This window comes from Leptopilina heterotoma, unplaced genomic scaffold (genome assembly GCF_015476425.1).
Source record: "Leptopilina heterotoma isolate Lh14 unplaced genomic scaffold, ASM1547642v1 Lhet_42, whole genome shotgun sequence".
Classification (NCBI taxonomy): domain Eukaryota; kingdom Metazoa; phylum Arthropoda; class Insecta; order Hymenoptera; family Figitidae; genus Leptopilina; species Leptopilina heterotoma.
The window spans coordinates 3,576,543-3,592,872 of record NW_025111078.1 but is presented as its reverse complement, the minus strand read 5'-3'; the positions used below and the strand labels follow the sequence as shown (position 1 = coordinate 3,592,872).

Genomic DNA, 16,330 nt, shown 5'->3' with positions numbered 1-16,330 from the left:
TTGTAAGATTTGTGAAAATTAAAAAATTAAATTATGTAATTATTAATTAATTGAATTTTAATTCTATTAATAGAGTCATTGTCTAGAAAGTAGAATTACTGGAATTTATTATAGTTTCTGGTTAAAAGAATAATTGTTTCTATCTTCTTTATTATTAGGAGACTTCGTTCATTCGACACTACTTTCTCAACAAGTCCTTCAATTTCACAGCAGCTTTTGGTCTATTTAATGTTGATCTTCAATTACTACTTTCTGTAAATTATCAATTTTGATTTTACACTTATAAACAAAGACTATTTATTTACTAATTGAATTTTATTTTGTAATTTAATTTCTCTCGTTTCAGATAGCGGGAATAATTACTACCTATCTTGTCATATTATTAGGACGATACTGAAGTTTTAGAACCCACAAAGTATTACACGCTCAGTGTCCCATTAAATAATCGTCTAATTTATCTAAAATAAGCATTTCTGTCTAAAAATTTTGTTTGTGGAACTCAAAGTATTTTTATAAATATCAAAAATTTCCTATAGTCTCATACAACTACAAGGTGAATAACCTCTTGCACCCTTGTCAGTAGTAATTAATTCAAAGAATATAAGACAAAAAGAGAATGGGCTATCAATTACTATTCTTGTATTGATAATACTCTGTCAGCATTCTCACATGTTTCCCTCCTCATTTATTTCTTCCTTTTCGGTAGATAATAATTCTCCCTATGCCATATTTTTCTAATTTAGCTCGCCAATAATCAAATGGTCAATGGTATGCCACACGCATCCTTTGGAATGTAGAAAACTTTTCGTTTTCCCTTTTTTAAAAGAACAAAATAATTTTTAACATTCATTGAACTTAAAAAAAAATACTTATTTAATACCAGGAAGAGAAAATGGAAAAATTTAACATAAAAAGTATATATATTTTAATAATTAATGATGCTTATTTTCAGCATTATTAAAAATTTATGATAAGTAGTTTTTGAGTACGACAATTACACCGCTCTTCTTTTTTCAGTTAATCCATTTTCCCACTAAACATGTGCTAATCATGAATTCCAATATCAGATAACTTGAATAATTACCGATATTCACATACTTCCGCTTTCGGGGCATTAATTCTTGTAGTCTTTAAATTATAAAGTTCAGTAAGTTAGTTGGAAAGATACGCTTGTGAACAAAATTCTTCTAATTTAAAAAGTAAATATGCAAATTCGTTAAAAGAAGAAATTTTTTTTTAGATAGAGTAAGAAAGAAATAGCGTTACCAGAAATAAGAAAACGTTATTTTAATTGGATATAGAGAAAGAAGTAAATCCTGAACAGAGAACTTGGATTAGTGGAAGAAAAGTGATGCCTTGAATCTTGTTGATAAAAGCTAAAGGTAAGAATATTTTTACTAATAAATTAATTATAATCCCTTTTTTTACAATTCACCATTTAATTAAAATCCCTTTCTTTAAAATCCTAATTCGATTTAGGAATTCAAGAATTAAAATTTCTAATTCGAATGGAAAAAGAATTTTTCAAAACGAGGTGAAAGTTAAAGAAGAAAAAAATGCAACATACAAGTATCTATGTGGCACCACTTCATAAAATAAATAATAAAAATTTCAAATCATTCTCTAGTCAATCACTTGAAGAGCGTACGATTCATGATTTGAAGCCAATTCTTTATGTTAGTCGACTTTTTGGAATGGCACCCTATTCAATGACTAATAAGAAAATTTCTCTATCTAACATTGGAGTAATATATTCCGGAGTAGTAATTATTTTCTACGTTTATGTTCTTTTTAATAGAACAAAAACTTATTATAATGAAACTATGGATATGAAACTCAAAGTATTATCAATTTCAAGATTAATGCTCTTAATATTAACTCTATGTGTTGATATAATTCTCTGTATTTATTGGGATCGAAAGATGCAAAATTCTTTATATAATACTTGGTACTATGAGAAAATGATAAAATTTAAAAGAAAGAAACCCTTCAGCTTTAGAAAAGTAACATGGATTCTGACAATTGTCAATGTGATATTCTTTCTATTAATAGCATTACTTTCCTATAAATTCGATAAAGCTGAAGGACGAAGTGCAATTGTTTATATCACATTATATCTTGCTATGACATTTGGTGTTTTAAAATTTTTGCTCATTGCAAATATTATTTGCAGGAGATTTCAAGATCTTAATTCCCATTTAACAGATGGTTTGTAGTTTTTAATATGTGTGGCAAAGATTAGAATTATGTAAAATTTGTGTATGTATAAATATTAATTTTAATCTAATTCTTCACAGAATTAACTGTTAGTAAAAGACTGGATGTTATCAATATAAACGAAGCCTGTAATTTACTTGACTTATGGTCCCTCCATGAACAATTATCCCTAGCAATAAAGGATTTAAATTCTCTCTATTCACTACAATTGTTCCTGTGGATTTCAACAATTGGATTTAATATAATTTCAAGAATTTATGTCTTCTGTACGACTATACTTAATAAAAATTTCTTTTGGGATTTGCGAGAAACATTATTGTTAATATATTTCATCACGTTATTGGCATTTTTGACAATCACTTGTCATATAACTGCTAAACAAGTATGAAAGAATAAAGAATAATTTCTATAAATGAAAAATATTTTACATTATAAAATATAAAAATCTGTTGCAGGCAAATAAGATGTCATCAATTATCTTTTCTCCCAAATATTTTCAACGAAGTCAACAAAGCTCTAAGGTACATACACAATTTTCAATCTTAACAAATTGAAAGTAACTTTGTAGGCAAAAAAGGAAATTGTTTAATACGTATTCACTTAATTTTAGGTGAAATTGTTCATGGGGCACTATTTACTCAAATACTGCTTTAATTTTACAGCAGCTTTTGGATTTTTCATTGTTGATATTCAACTACTTCTTTCTGTAAATAATCAAATTTTTTATAATCTACTGTTATAGTATTTAAAAAATATGTGATAATTATATATTTGCAGATTGCTGGATCAATAACAACGTATCTTGTGATAATAATTGGACCTAATAGTTTGTAAAATTAACTTGACTTGGCATTTAGGAAAATAATAATTAAGGAATAAATCTACAATTATATCAACATTATATTTCATACTAAATTTTTTTTATATTTGCTATACCATTATATTTATTAGAATGATGATGTAATTTGGTACACTAACTAAAGTATAAAACGCATAAATATTGTAAAGATATAAAAGTTTGTAAGAATATTTATTAAGAAAATAAATTTAACTGTTTTTAAATGGATAATTCTGAGTTTATTTATTAAACTAGTTTTCATCAACGCCAGGTTATTTTTAAATAAAAACTTTTACATCTGCTGTATATCTTGGTAATATGATGATTTGCACTCCCCTAGACATACGGCGTGCGTAATGAGTGTAATAGTAATTTTTTTCTTCGCAGTGGCGCTAGCGCAGTCAGTAGCTTATCGGTAATACGTATTCACTTTGTAATAATTATGTTTCAGATTAATTATCATAAAAAAGTATAATTATCCCTTAAACTAAATGAGATTTTAATGTTCTAGTAAAAATTGGACTACTAATTATGACATTAAGCTTATCTTTTGACCCTAGATCTAATTACAATTTACAATAAAGAACTTTAATGTCAACTCCTTAATTTTAACACAGCGCACCAGCGCATTTTAACACTTAACATTTTTGCACGTTTATCAACATTTAACTTAACTTCCGCGCTTACTGTATTGCTGCATCACAACAAAAATTGAAGGTAAGAAATATCTTTACCATTTTATGGTACTTTTATCACATTAGGAGTGTTTTTACTTACAAACCTCGAAAATAGTTATTATTTTAAAAATGTTCCAGATTCAAAATACATCACAATTAAATCACTTTTAATTCTTTTAAATTAAAGAATTTAGTGTCAAAATATTTTTAATAATAATGGATAATAAGAAATGCACGAAAATAGTTGTAAAATCTTCTAAGAATATAGTGCACAAGGGCAATAATAAATCAGAATTAAAGAATACAGAAATTCGAGATTTACAGCCAATTTTAATTGTCTGTCAATTGTTTGGCATGCCACCTTACTCAATATCCAAGACGAATATTCGTTTATCTAAAATTGGAATTATTTACTCGTCTTTAATTGTGATTTATAATATTTTCGCTGTGTACAAACTTGTGGAATCAGTTTATAATGAAACAATGGATAAAAAATTAAAATATTTGATAATTACGAGATTAATGCTTCTACTCTTAAATATATGCACTGACATTATTTTTTCATTACTCGGACAACTGAAGTTGCAGAATTTATTGAAGAATACCTTCTATAAGGAAAAATTTCAGAAAAGGGGAAAAAGTTATTTTTTCCCATTAAGCATAATTCTAGTAATTGAAACAATTATTTTTTTTCTCTTCATCGCATTATTACTTCCCATTCTATTTCACAAAAATAATGTACTAAGTTATGTTCTGTACATCACATCTAATCAAGCAACGGCATTTAGTATTTTAAAATTTTTATCTATTGTAGCAGTTGTTAGGAAAAAATTTCAAGATCTTAATTCGACTTTAATGAAAGGTTTGTTGAAACAACGTATTTTTCTTGTTTTTATTATTTTCATGTATATATATTTAATTTTACAGAGATAAGTTCAAAAAGTGAAATTAATACAAACAAATTATGTAATCTAGAAGACTTATGGTATTCTCACGAACAATTATCTACAGTAATAGAAGAATTAAATTGTTTATTTTCAATGCAACTGCTGTTTTGGATATTGACAATAATTTTTAACATAATTTCAAGAATTTATATCTTTTTTACTTTCAAGACAGTATCTGTCTACTTATATACGAGGGAAATTCTTCTTTTACTACATAATATTAAATTATTAGTATCTTTAGCAATCGTTTGTCATATTACAGCTGAGGAAGTAAGTATCAATTTGTTTTAAGATTAAATAATGTCCTTACGATATCTCAGAATATCGCTGGGACATCCTACGAACATAATATAGATTTCGGATTTCCTGAATATCCAGATGTAATTAGGGAACCTTGAATTTAATATTACTTTGACTCTATATACGAAATCATTTTTTTGCAGGTTAATAAGATGTCATCAATTATATTTTCACCTACTCATTTTCGACGAAGACAACAAACATTGAAAAAAGTTAATAAAATTTTTATTTACATAACTGAAAGATATAATTTTACTTTCTCGGGTAAATATTATTAAATACTTTGCTTACTTTTAGGACAACGTCATAATATTTCAATACTTTCTCAAACAATCGTTTAGTTTTAAAGCAGGCCATGGACTTTTCGTTGTCAATGCTCAACTACTATTTTATGTAAATTTTTTATTATTACTAGTAATAGGTACTCAGATTTTTTTCTACTCAGAAAAAAATTTATTAATAATTTATTTTTTAATGAAAAAATATTAAATAATATAAGTTTTATATTCTGTTATTACTGACAGATAGCTGGAGCAACTGCAACTTATCTCGTGATATTAGTAGGCCCCTATGCTTTCTCTAATTAATAAACAGGCAGATCTAAGACTATTGTTATTAAAAATATTCCATTTATTTTTTAATGACAAGAAATTCCTTTCTATGACACGTAAGTAACGTAAATCTACTTATTCTCAAATATAATCTCCTTAATAAATAAAATAAACTCTATAAATATATATATGTAACCACGTATTCATTTTGTAATTATTATGATTCAGATTAATTAACGTCAAAAAATTATGTTGATTCCCTAAAGTAAATGGGATTTTAATGTTCTAGTAAAAATTTGATCACTAATTGTAAGTCATTAAGCTTCGACCCTAAATCTAATTGCAATAAATGAGGACTTTACTGTCAACTGCATATGGTTTTAACACAACATGTTTAAAGACTGTTTACATGGGTCAAAATAAGTGAAACCGGCCACTTGAAAAATTTTTGTCCCCGAATTGAAAGTTATCTATGGTTTTTGATAGATATATGAGTAAACTTTTACCCGCTAAAATATTTTTCAAAAATTTTATTTATTTTGAAAGTTATCAGGTGTTAAACTTTTAGGTTACTTTTTATTCTTTTCATTATTACTCCGAAACGAATGAAGATAATTTCAATTTTTTTTTTGGAAATTAAAGCTAAAAGTCTGTAGTTTAAAGTGCAACTGAAAAAATTGCTGTATAATAAAAATTTTTAATTGTTATTAACAATTATTTTAAACAATTGCGATTTAAAGTATGTTCTCAATGTCGGAAAAAAATCAAACTATACTCATGTGATGCGCAAAACTCTAACGAGTAAATTAAAAAAAAAAAAAGTGAGTAACCTCTAAAATTACAGAAGTTATGCATATTTTTCTGACGACGCGCGGGAATTAACTGATTCGCAAACTCTCGAGCGCGCGGGAATACGCCCGCCGCACTGCTCACACTTGTGTTTTCAAACAATTTATGTTTACAGAGAAGGAGAAGTAATTAAAATATTATTTTCTTACTGAATAGTTTATTAATATTTTTACTTTTGGAGTAATTATATACATAAAAACCATTTTGTATGTACTCATAAACTGCTTTGCAGTTTTTATGCTTTGATAAAAAACTTTTTTCGTGGGTCTGATATTCTTGAATCGTACAAAAATCGAAATCGATATTGTTTGTGTAGAATTTCATCAAAAAATTTTTTAAATAATTGGATTTCTAAATAAAATAATTGAATCATTTGTCACTTCTCCAAAATTCAATTTTTATTAGTGTTTTAACTGAAATTTCTTCTATAAATTCGCTATTTTTAATAATTTATTATTTCTTAAAATTGTATTCCCATAAAGAATTTTATTAACAAATTTTTAAATAATTGAATTCTTTAAACGAGTTTTAATAAAATGTTTAAGAATAATTATTATTCTTAAACATTTTATTTATTTATTTATTATTATTATTATTATTATTATTATTATTATTATTATTTATTATTATTATTTTTTTTTATTTATTATTTTATTTATTTATTTATTTTTTATTTTTATTTTTTGTTTTATTTTTTTTTAATAATAATTATTCTTAAACATTTTATTAAAACTCGTTCAAAGAATTCAATTATTTAAAAATTTGTTAATAAAATTCTTTATGGGAATACAGTTTTAAGAAATAATAAATTATTAAAAATAGCGAATTTATAGAAGAAATTTCAGTTAAAACACTAATAAAAATTGAATTTTGGAGAAGTGACAAATGATTCAATTATTTTATTTAGAAATCCAATTATTTAAAAAATTTTTTGATGAAATTCTACACAAACAATATCGATTTCGATTTTTGTACGATTCAAGAATATCAGACCCACGAAAAAAGTTTTTTATCAAAGCATAAAAACTGCAAAGCAGTTTATGAGTACATACAAAATGGTTTTTATGTATATAATTACTCCAAAAGTAAAAATATTAATAAACTATTCAGTAAGAAAATAATATTTTAATTACTTCTCCTTCTCTGTAAACATAAATTGTTTGAAAACACAAGTGTGAGCAGTGCGGCGGGCGCGGGCGCGGGCGTATTCCCGCGCGCTCGAGAGTTTGCGAATCAGTTAATTCCCGCGCGTCGTCAGAAAAATATGCATAACTTCTGTAATTTTAGAGGTTACTCACTTTTTTTTTTTTTAATTTACTCGTTAGAGTTTTGCGCATCACATGAGTATAGTTTGATTTTTTTCCGACATTGAGAACATACTTTAAATCGCAATTGTTTAAAATAATTGTTAATAACAATTAAAAATTTTTATTATACAGCAATTTTTTCAGTTGCACTTTAAACTACAGACTTTTAGCTTTAATTTCCAAAAAAAAAATTGAAATTATCTTCATTCGTTTCGGAGTAATAATGAAAAGAATAAAAAGTAACCTAAAAGTTTAACACCTGATAACTTTCAAAATAAATAAAATTTTTGAAAAATATTTTAGCGGGTAAAAGTTTACTCATATATCTATCAAAAACCATAGATAACTTTCAATTCGGGGACAAAAATTTTTCAAGTGGCCGGTTTCACTTATTTTGACCCACATATTTTGTACGTTTGTCAGCATTTGACTGTTCTTTCGCTTAGTAAAAATTAAAAATGTTTTCATCTACAAAAAAGTAAGCAAAAACCAGGATAACAATTGCGGCATCACAATAAAATAGAAATTAGAGGTAAGAAATTTTTTTAATCCTCGATGCTATTTTTAACACATTGAAAGTGTTTACGTTACTTACAAACATCGAAAACAGATATTTTAAAAATTTTTCAGTTTTAAAATACTTCACAATTTAAAATACTTTTAATTGTTAAAATTAAAGAATATTTTAATATAAAATATTTTTAATATAATGAATAATAAAAAATGTACGAAAATATTGGTAAAACCTTCTAAGAATATAATGGACAAGGGCAATAATAAATCAGAATTAAGGAATACAGAAATTCGAGGTTTACAGCCAATTTTAATTGTCTGTCAATTGTTTGGCATGCCACCTTACTCAATATCCAAGACGAATAGCCGTTTATTTCAAATTGGAGTCATTTACTCGTCTTTAATTATAATTTTTAATTCTTTTGCAATGTACAAACTTGCAGAAATAGCTTATTATCGAAAATTGGTAATGAAAATAAAAATTCTATTAATTGTGGGATTTATACTTCTACTTTTAAGTATATGTGCAGACATTACTTTCTCAATATTCGGACATTTGAAGTTGCAGAATTTATTAAAGATTCCCTTATATCATAAAAAATTTGAGAAAAAAGGAAAAAGCTACTTTTTACCAATAAGCATAATTCTAATAATTACAATCGTGATCTTTTTTCTATTAATGGCATCAGTTCCTTTTCTACTTAAGAAAATTAATATATTAAGTTCTCTTGTTTATATCACAACCAATCAGGCAATGGCATTCAGTATTTTAAGATTTTTATCAATTGTGATAGTTTTTCGGAAAAAATTTCAAGATCTCAATTCGACTTTAATGGAAGGTTTGTAGAAATAATTGAAACAATATGGTGTTTATCTGTGATTTTTGTGTTTTTTATATAATCTGTTTTACAGAGATTAATTCTAAATGTGAATTTAAAACAAATAATTTATGGAATCTAGAAGACTTATGGCATTCTCATGAACAATTGTCTACAGCATTAGAAGATTTAAATTCTTTGTTTTCAATGCAACTGCTATTTTGGATGATGTTAATAACGTTCTGCATAATTGCAAGAATTTATGTCTTTTTTACTTTTAAACAAATATCTATCTATTCACTTATGAGGGAAATTCTTTTTTTATTACATTACATTGTATTATTAGTATCATTAGCAACAGTTTGTCATATTACAGCTGAGGAAGTGAGTATTAATTAAAGTGAGTATTATTTACAATTTTAAGATGATCATTAATATACTTTAGATTTTATGCGGTTAATTTGTATATATGGATATATTTTGATTTTACAAAATCATTTTTTCTTTGCAGGTTAATAAAATGTCATCAATTATATTTTCTCCTAGACATTTTCGACGAAGACAACAAACGTTGAAAGAAGTTAATACAAATTTTTATTTACATGACTTAAAGATATATTTTTGCCTTCTCAAGTTAATATTATTAAATATTTTCCTTACTTTTAGGATAACATCCAAATATTTCAATACTTTCTTCATCAATCGTTTAGTTTTAAAGCAGGTCATGGACTCTTCGTTGTCAATGCTCAATTACTATTTTATGTAAATTTTTTATTATTACTTATAGTTGATAACTACTCGCAGACTTTTTTTACTGAAAATTTATTAATGCTTAATTATTAATGAAAAAAAAGAATATGTAAATTTATAAACTATTATTATTGACAGGTAGCTGGAGCAACTGTAACTTATCTCGTGATATTAGTAGGCCCTGCAACTTTCGCTAATTAATAGACAGGCAGATCTAAGACTATTGTTATTGAAAATATTCCATTTATTTTTTAATGAAAATTTGAAGAAATTTCTTTTTATGACACGTGAGCAAATTATATCTACTTAGTCTTTAACATAATCTTCGTTATAAATCAAAATCTTTAATAATCAAAATAGTTTGATTTACAGATAAAAATCATCTTAGAATTCGTTACGAAATTTATTTGCAGTTTGCTGGTTATATAAAACAATTTATCCTGTGATAATAATTGGACACAACAGTTTTTGAAAAATTAATTAAAATCAATGTCCTCTATAAAAATAATTATGCAGTAAACCTACAAATATCAACATTAATTTATTGTTTTAAAAATTTGTTATGTTGCAAAAACTATTATATTTATTAGCATGATGAACTAATTTCAGTATAAATAGCTTTATTGTAAATATATAAATGTGTGTAAAAGTATATGTTAAGAAAAATAAATTATTATGTTTAAGATTAATTAACAATCAAAAAAGTATGTTCATTCCCTAACGTAAATGAGAATTTAATGTTCTAGTAAAAATTAGATTACTAATTATAAGCATTAATCATTAAGCTTATCTTTCGCCTATAAATCTAATTCCAATAAATGAGGGTTTTAATTTCATTCTGAATACTTCTAACACAACGTATTCAAATACTGTTTACATTTCGTACGTTTGACAATATTTGACTTAAGTTCCGCTTTATAGAAATCAAACATTTTTCATAGGCAATAAGTAGAACCTGGATAACAATTGCTGCATCACAACAGAATAATAAAAATTAGAGGTAAGAAAATTTTTTAATACTTGATGGTGTTCTTACCACATTATGAGTGCTTACGTTACTTACAAACCTCAAAAATTGTTATTTTTGAAAATGTTTCAGATTTAAAATATACTTCACTTTTAAATTTCTTCCAATTGATTTTAAATTAAAGAATAATTTTACATCTAAAATTGATAATAATGTATAATAAAAAATGTACAAAAATAGTTGTAAATCCTTCTGAGAATAAAATGAACGAAGGCAATGATGAACAATCAGAATTGAAGGATGCAGTAATTAAAGATTTAAAGCCAATTTTAATTGTGTGTCAATTGTTTGGAATGCCATGTTACTCAATATCTAAGAATACTTGTTTATTTAAAATTGGAGTCATTTACTCGTCTTTAATTGTAATTTATAACATTTTCGCATTATGCAAACTTGCGGAATCAGTTTATAATGAAACAATGGATAAGAAGCGAAAAATTTTATTAATTTTGGGATTTGTGCTCCTACTTTTAGCTGTATGTGCAGACATTACTTTCTCAACACTCGGACATGTGAAGTTGCAGAATTTATTAAAGATCCCCTTATATCATAAAAAATTTGAAAAAACAGACCGAAGCTACTTTTTACCAATAAGCACAATTCTAATAATTACAATCGTGATATTTTTTACATTTATGGCATCACTTCATTCACTATTTAACAAAACTCATTTATTAAGTTCTCTTGTTTTTATCACAACCAATCAGGCATTGGCATTTTTTATTTTAAAATTTTTATCAATTGTAGCAGTTTTTAGGAACAAGTTTCAAGATCTCAATTCGAGTTTAATAGAAGGTTTGTAGAAATCAACTGATACAATATGCTGTTATTCTTAGATTTGATCAATTTTTAATAAATTTAATTTTACAGAAATTAATTCTAAAAGTGAATTGAAAACAAATAAATCATGCTATCTTAAAGATATATGGCATTCTCACGAAAAATTGTCTATGGCAATAGAAGAATTTAATTGTTTGTATTCAATGCAACTCCTGTTCTGGATGATGATAATAACGTTCAACATAATTTCAAAACTTTATGTTTTTGTTAGCGTTAAGACATTATCTACCTTGGCAATTGTGAGAGAAACTCTTCATTTAGTACATTACGTTAAATTATTAGTATCATTAGTAGCAGTTTGTCATATGACAGCAGAAGAAGTAAGTATTTTCTTATAAATTTAAAATTATGAACCACAATACCAAATATAAAATATATTAAAAAAAAATTAATCTTTACAGGTTAATAGAATGTCATCAATTATATTTTCATCCAGTCATTTTCGACGAAGACAACAAACGTTGAAAAAAGTTAATAAAATTTTTATTTACAATACTGAAAGATATATTTTTGCCTTCTCAAGTTAATATTAATAAATATTTTGCTTTTTTTTAGGACAAAATCATAATATTTCAATACTTTCTCCATCAATCGTTCAGTTTTAAAGCAGGACATGGATTTTTCGTTGTTAATGTTCAACTACTATTTTATGTAAATTTTTTATTATTACTTATAGTAGATAACTACTCGCAGACTTTTTTTTACTGAAAATTTATTAATGCTTAATTATTAATGAAAAAAAAGAATATGTAAATTTATAAACTATTATTATTGACAGGTAGCTGGAGCAACTGTAACTTATCTCGTGATATTAGTAGGCCCTGCAGCTTTCGCTAATTAATAGACAGGCAGATCTAAGACTATTGTTATTTAAAATATTCCATTTATTTTTTAATGAAAATTTGAAGAAATTCCTTTTTATGACACGTAAGTAAATTATGTCTACTTAGTCTTTAACATAATCTTCGTTATAAATCAAAATAGTTTGATTTACAGATAAAAATCATCTCAGAATTCTCGTTACGAAATTTTTGCAGATTGCTGTTATATAAAACAATTTATCTTGTGATAATAATTGAACCTAAAAGTATGTGAAATTAATTTTAAAAATGTCTTCTACAAAAATAATTACGTTTTAAACGTAGAAATATCAACATTAATTTTATGCACTACAATTTTTTCTTAAGTCCTCATAGGCTATATTTATTAGCATGATACACTAATTTAAGATTAAAACGCATCCCTCACAGCACCGGGATATTCAGGATATCCCAGAGACGTCCTGGGGATATTGATTTGTTTTCGGAAGTTTGGATATCCCTGGATTATCCTCTGGATATCCATGGACGTCCCTAGGATATCCCAGAGATATCTAAACTTCCGAAAACAAATCGATATCCCCAGGACGTCTCTGGGATATCCTGAATATCCCGGTGCTGTGAGGGATTATTGTAAAGATATATAAATTTGTTAAAAATATTTGTTTAAAAAAATTAATTTGATCTTGTCTTGATTCATCTGACCACACCAATTGTTGGTAGAATCTCTCATCTACTTTTTTTGCAGCTGCGTGCTTTTCCTTAATCTCCTGTATGAGCGTTGTTATGCTTTTCAGTCCATCCTTAATCGTCATATTGACGTTTTTCTGAACATCACAGGACTTCAGTATTTTGCTGACCTCTTCCTCCATTCTTTGAATGCAAACTGCTTCCTCCTTCCGGAGTCTTGTGGCTTGATCTCGATCTCTATTGCAGCAAGCAATGTTAGCCGAAGAATTACTGAAGACAGAAATGCAATCTACACGTGTATTTATTATTCAGGGGTATTTTCCCCTGAAGTAAACGAGATTTTAATGTTCTAGTAAACACTAGATGACTAATTGCAACTCATTAAGCTTATCTTTCGATCCTGAATCTAATTCCAGTAAAATAGAATTTTACCATCAACTGCGTAGTTTTAACAAAGCTCAAGACTGTTTACATTTTTTTTAAGTTTGTCAACACTTAACTTGACTTGCGCTTTCTAGTCTAAACATTTAGTTTAAATTAAATGTTTTTTCATCAGCAAAAATAAGTAGAACCAGTATAACAATTGCTGCATCACAGCATAATGATAAAAATTAGAGGTAAGAGAATTTTTTAACACTTGATGCTATTTTTAACACATTGGAAGTGATGACATTGCTTACAAACATCGAAAACAGTTATTTTAATTAAACATGTTTTAGTTTCAAAATATACATCACAATTAAATTACTTTCAATTGTTTTTAATTAAAGAATAATTTAATGTCATAAAAATTTTAATAATAGATAACAAAAGATGGATAAAAATAGTTGGAAAACCTTCTAAGAATATAATGGATAAGATCTGTAATGAGCAATCTGAGGAATCAGAATTGAAGAATACAGTAATTCAAGATTTGAAGACAATTTCAATTGTGTGTCAATTGTATGGAATGCCATGTTACTTAATATCGAAGAGGAATTATTGTTTATTTAAAATTGGAGTTATTTACTCGTCTTTAATTGTCATTTTTAATAGTTTTGCATTATACACACTTGCGGAATCAGTTTATAATGAAACAATGGACATGAAGCTGAAAATTCTAATATTAGTGGGATTTATGCTCCTGTTTATAAATATATGTGCGGACATTACATTCTCAATAATCGGACATGTGAAGCTGCAGAACTTATTAATGAATTCCTTCAAGCATAAAAAATTTGAGAAAAAAGAGAAAAGCTACTTTTTACCAATAAGCATTATTCTAATAATTGCAATCCTGATTTTTTTTCTAATTATGGCAGCACTTCCTTTTATATTTAACGAAATTAATATAATGAGTTCTCTTCTTTTTATCACAACCAATCAAGCATTGGCATTTTCGATTTTTAAATTTTTATCAATTGTAGTAGTATTTCGAATGAAATTTCAAAATCTTAATTCCAGTTTAATGGAAGGTTGGTTGAAATAATTGAAATAATATGGTGTTTATCTGTGATTTGATTATATTTAATAAATTTAATTTTACAGAGATTAGATCTAAAAGTGAATTGAAAACGAATGAATTATGCTGTCTGGATGACTTATGGCATTCTCACGAAGATTTGTCGAAAGCATTGGAAGATTTAAATTGTTTGTTTTCAATACAACTGCTGTTCTGGCTTATGATAATAACGTTCAACATAATTTCAAGAACTTATGTCTTTTTTACTTTCGAGACAATATCAACCTTCGCATTTTTGAGGGAAATGCTTCTTTTAGTACATTACATTAAATTATTAGTATCATTAACAATAGTTTGTCATATTACAACTGAGGAAGTAAGTATTAATTTATAAATTTAAGATTATCCTGAATATTAGGATGTAGTTAGAGAACCTTAAAGATTTAATAGTATACTTGGACTGAACCAAATCATTTTTTTGCAGGTTAATAAGATGTCATCAATTATATTTTCACCTAGTTATTTTCGACGAAGACAACAACAGTTGAAAGAAGTTAATAAAATTTTTATTTATATAACTGAAAGGTATATTTATGCCTTTTCAAGTTATATAAATATTTTGCTTACTTTTAGGACAACATCCAAATATTTCAATACTTTCTCAATCAATCGTTTAGTTTTAAAGCAGGCTATGGACTTGTCCTTGTGAATTTTCAACTACTGTTTTATGTAATTTTTGTATTTTTACTAGTAATGGGTACACTCGTACATTTTTTTTTGTACTGAAAAAAATTTGTTTATGCTTATATTTATTTTTTAATGACAAAATAGCAAAGAATAAGTAATTTTCTATACTATTATTTCATACAGGTTGGTGGAGCAACTGTAACTTATCTCGTGATATTACTAGGACCTACAGCTTTTTCTAATTAATAGACAGGCAGATCTAAGACTATTGTTATTTAAAATATTCCATTTATTTTTTAATGAAAATTTGAAGAAATTCCTTTTTATGACACGTAAGCAAATTATATCTACTTATAGTCTTTAACATAATCTTCGTTATAAATCGAAATAGTTTAATTTACAGATAAAAATCATCTCAGAATTCGTTACGAAATTTTTGCAGATTGCTGGTTATATAAAACAATTTATCTTGTGATAATAATTGAACCTAAAAGTATGTGAAATTAATTTTAAAAATGTCTTCTACAAAAATAATTACGTTTTAAACCTAGAAATATCAACATTAATTTTATGCACTACAATTTTTTCTTAAGTCCTCATAGGCTATATTTATTAGCATGATACACTAATTTAAGATTAAAACGCATTATTGTAAAGATATATAAATTTGTAAAAATATTTGTTTAAAAAAATTAATTTGATCTTGTCTTGATTCATCTGACCACACCAATTGTTAGTAGAATCTCTTGTCCACTTTTTTTGCATCTGGGTGCTTCTCTCATTGATCTCCTGTATGAGCGTTGTTATGCTTTTCAGTCCGTCCTTGATCGTCATATTGACGTTTTTCTGAACATCACAGGACTTCAGCATCTTGCTGACCTCTTCCTTCATTCTTTGAATGCAAACTGCTTCCTCCTTCCGGAGTCTTGTGGCTTGATCTCGATCTCTATTGCAGCAAGCAACTCAGATTTTTTTCTACTCAGAAAAAAATGTATTAATAATTTATTTATTAATGAAAAAATATTAAAGAATAAGTTTTATATACTGTTATTACTGACAG

At 26.2% G+C, this 16,330-nt stretch overlaps 1 protein-coding gene across 1 annotated transcript; it reads left to right on the top strand.

Moving 5' to 3' along the window:
- The first annotated feature begins 2,093 nt into the window (after window positions 1–2,093).
- Window positions 2,094–3,070, top strand: LOC122506458 (gustatory and pheromone receptor 32a-like). Its single transcript, XM_043618653.1, has 5 exons — window positions 2,094–2,208; window positions 2,298–2,599; window positions 2,673–2,738; window positions 2,828–2,923; window positions 2,995–3,070. Exons 1-5 carry the CDS (start codon window positions 2,124–2,126, stop codon window positions 3,049–3,051), a joined length of 606 nt encoding a protein of 201 aa, XP_043474588.1. The 5' UTR covers window positions 2,094–2,123; the 3' UTR covers window positions 3,052–3,070.
- Window positions 3,071–16,330: the final 13,260 nt, after the last annotated feature.

Excerpts from the sequence above, each read along its gene's own strand:
- LOC122506458 (XM_043618653.1), top strand. The coding sequence starts at position 2,124 with ATGACATTTGGTGTTTTAAAATTTTTGCTCATTGCAAATATTATTTGC. Across the intron at positions 2,209-2,297 it reads TAATTCCCATTTAACAGATG|AATTAACTGTTAGTAAAAGA; the intron begins GTTTGTAGTTTT and ends AATTCTTCACAG. Across the intron at positions 2,600-2,672 it reads GTCATATAACTGCTAAACAA|GCAAATAAGATGTCATCAAT; the intron begins GTATGAAAGAAT and ends AATCTGTTGCAG.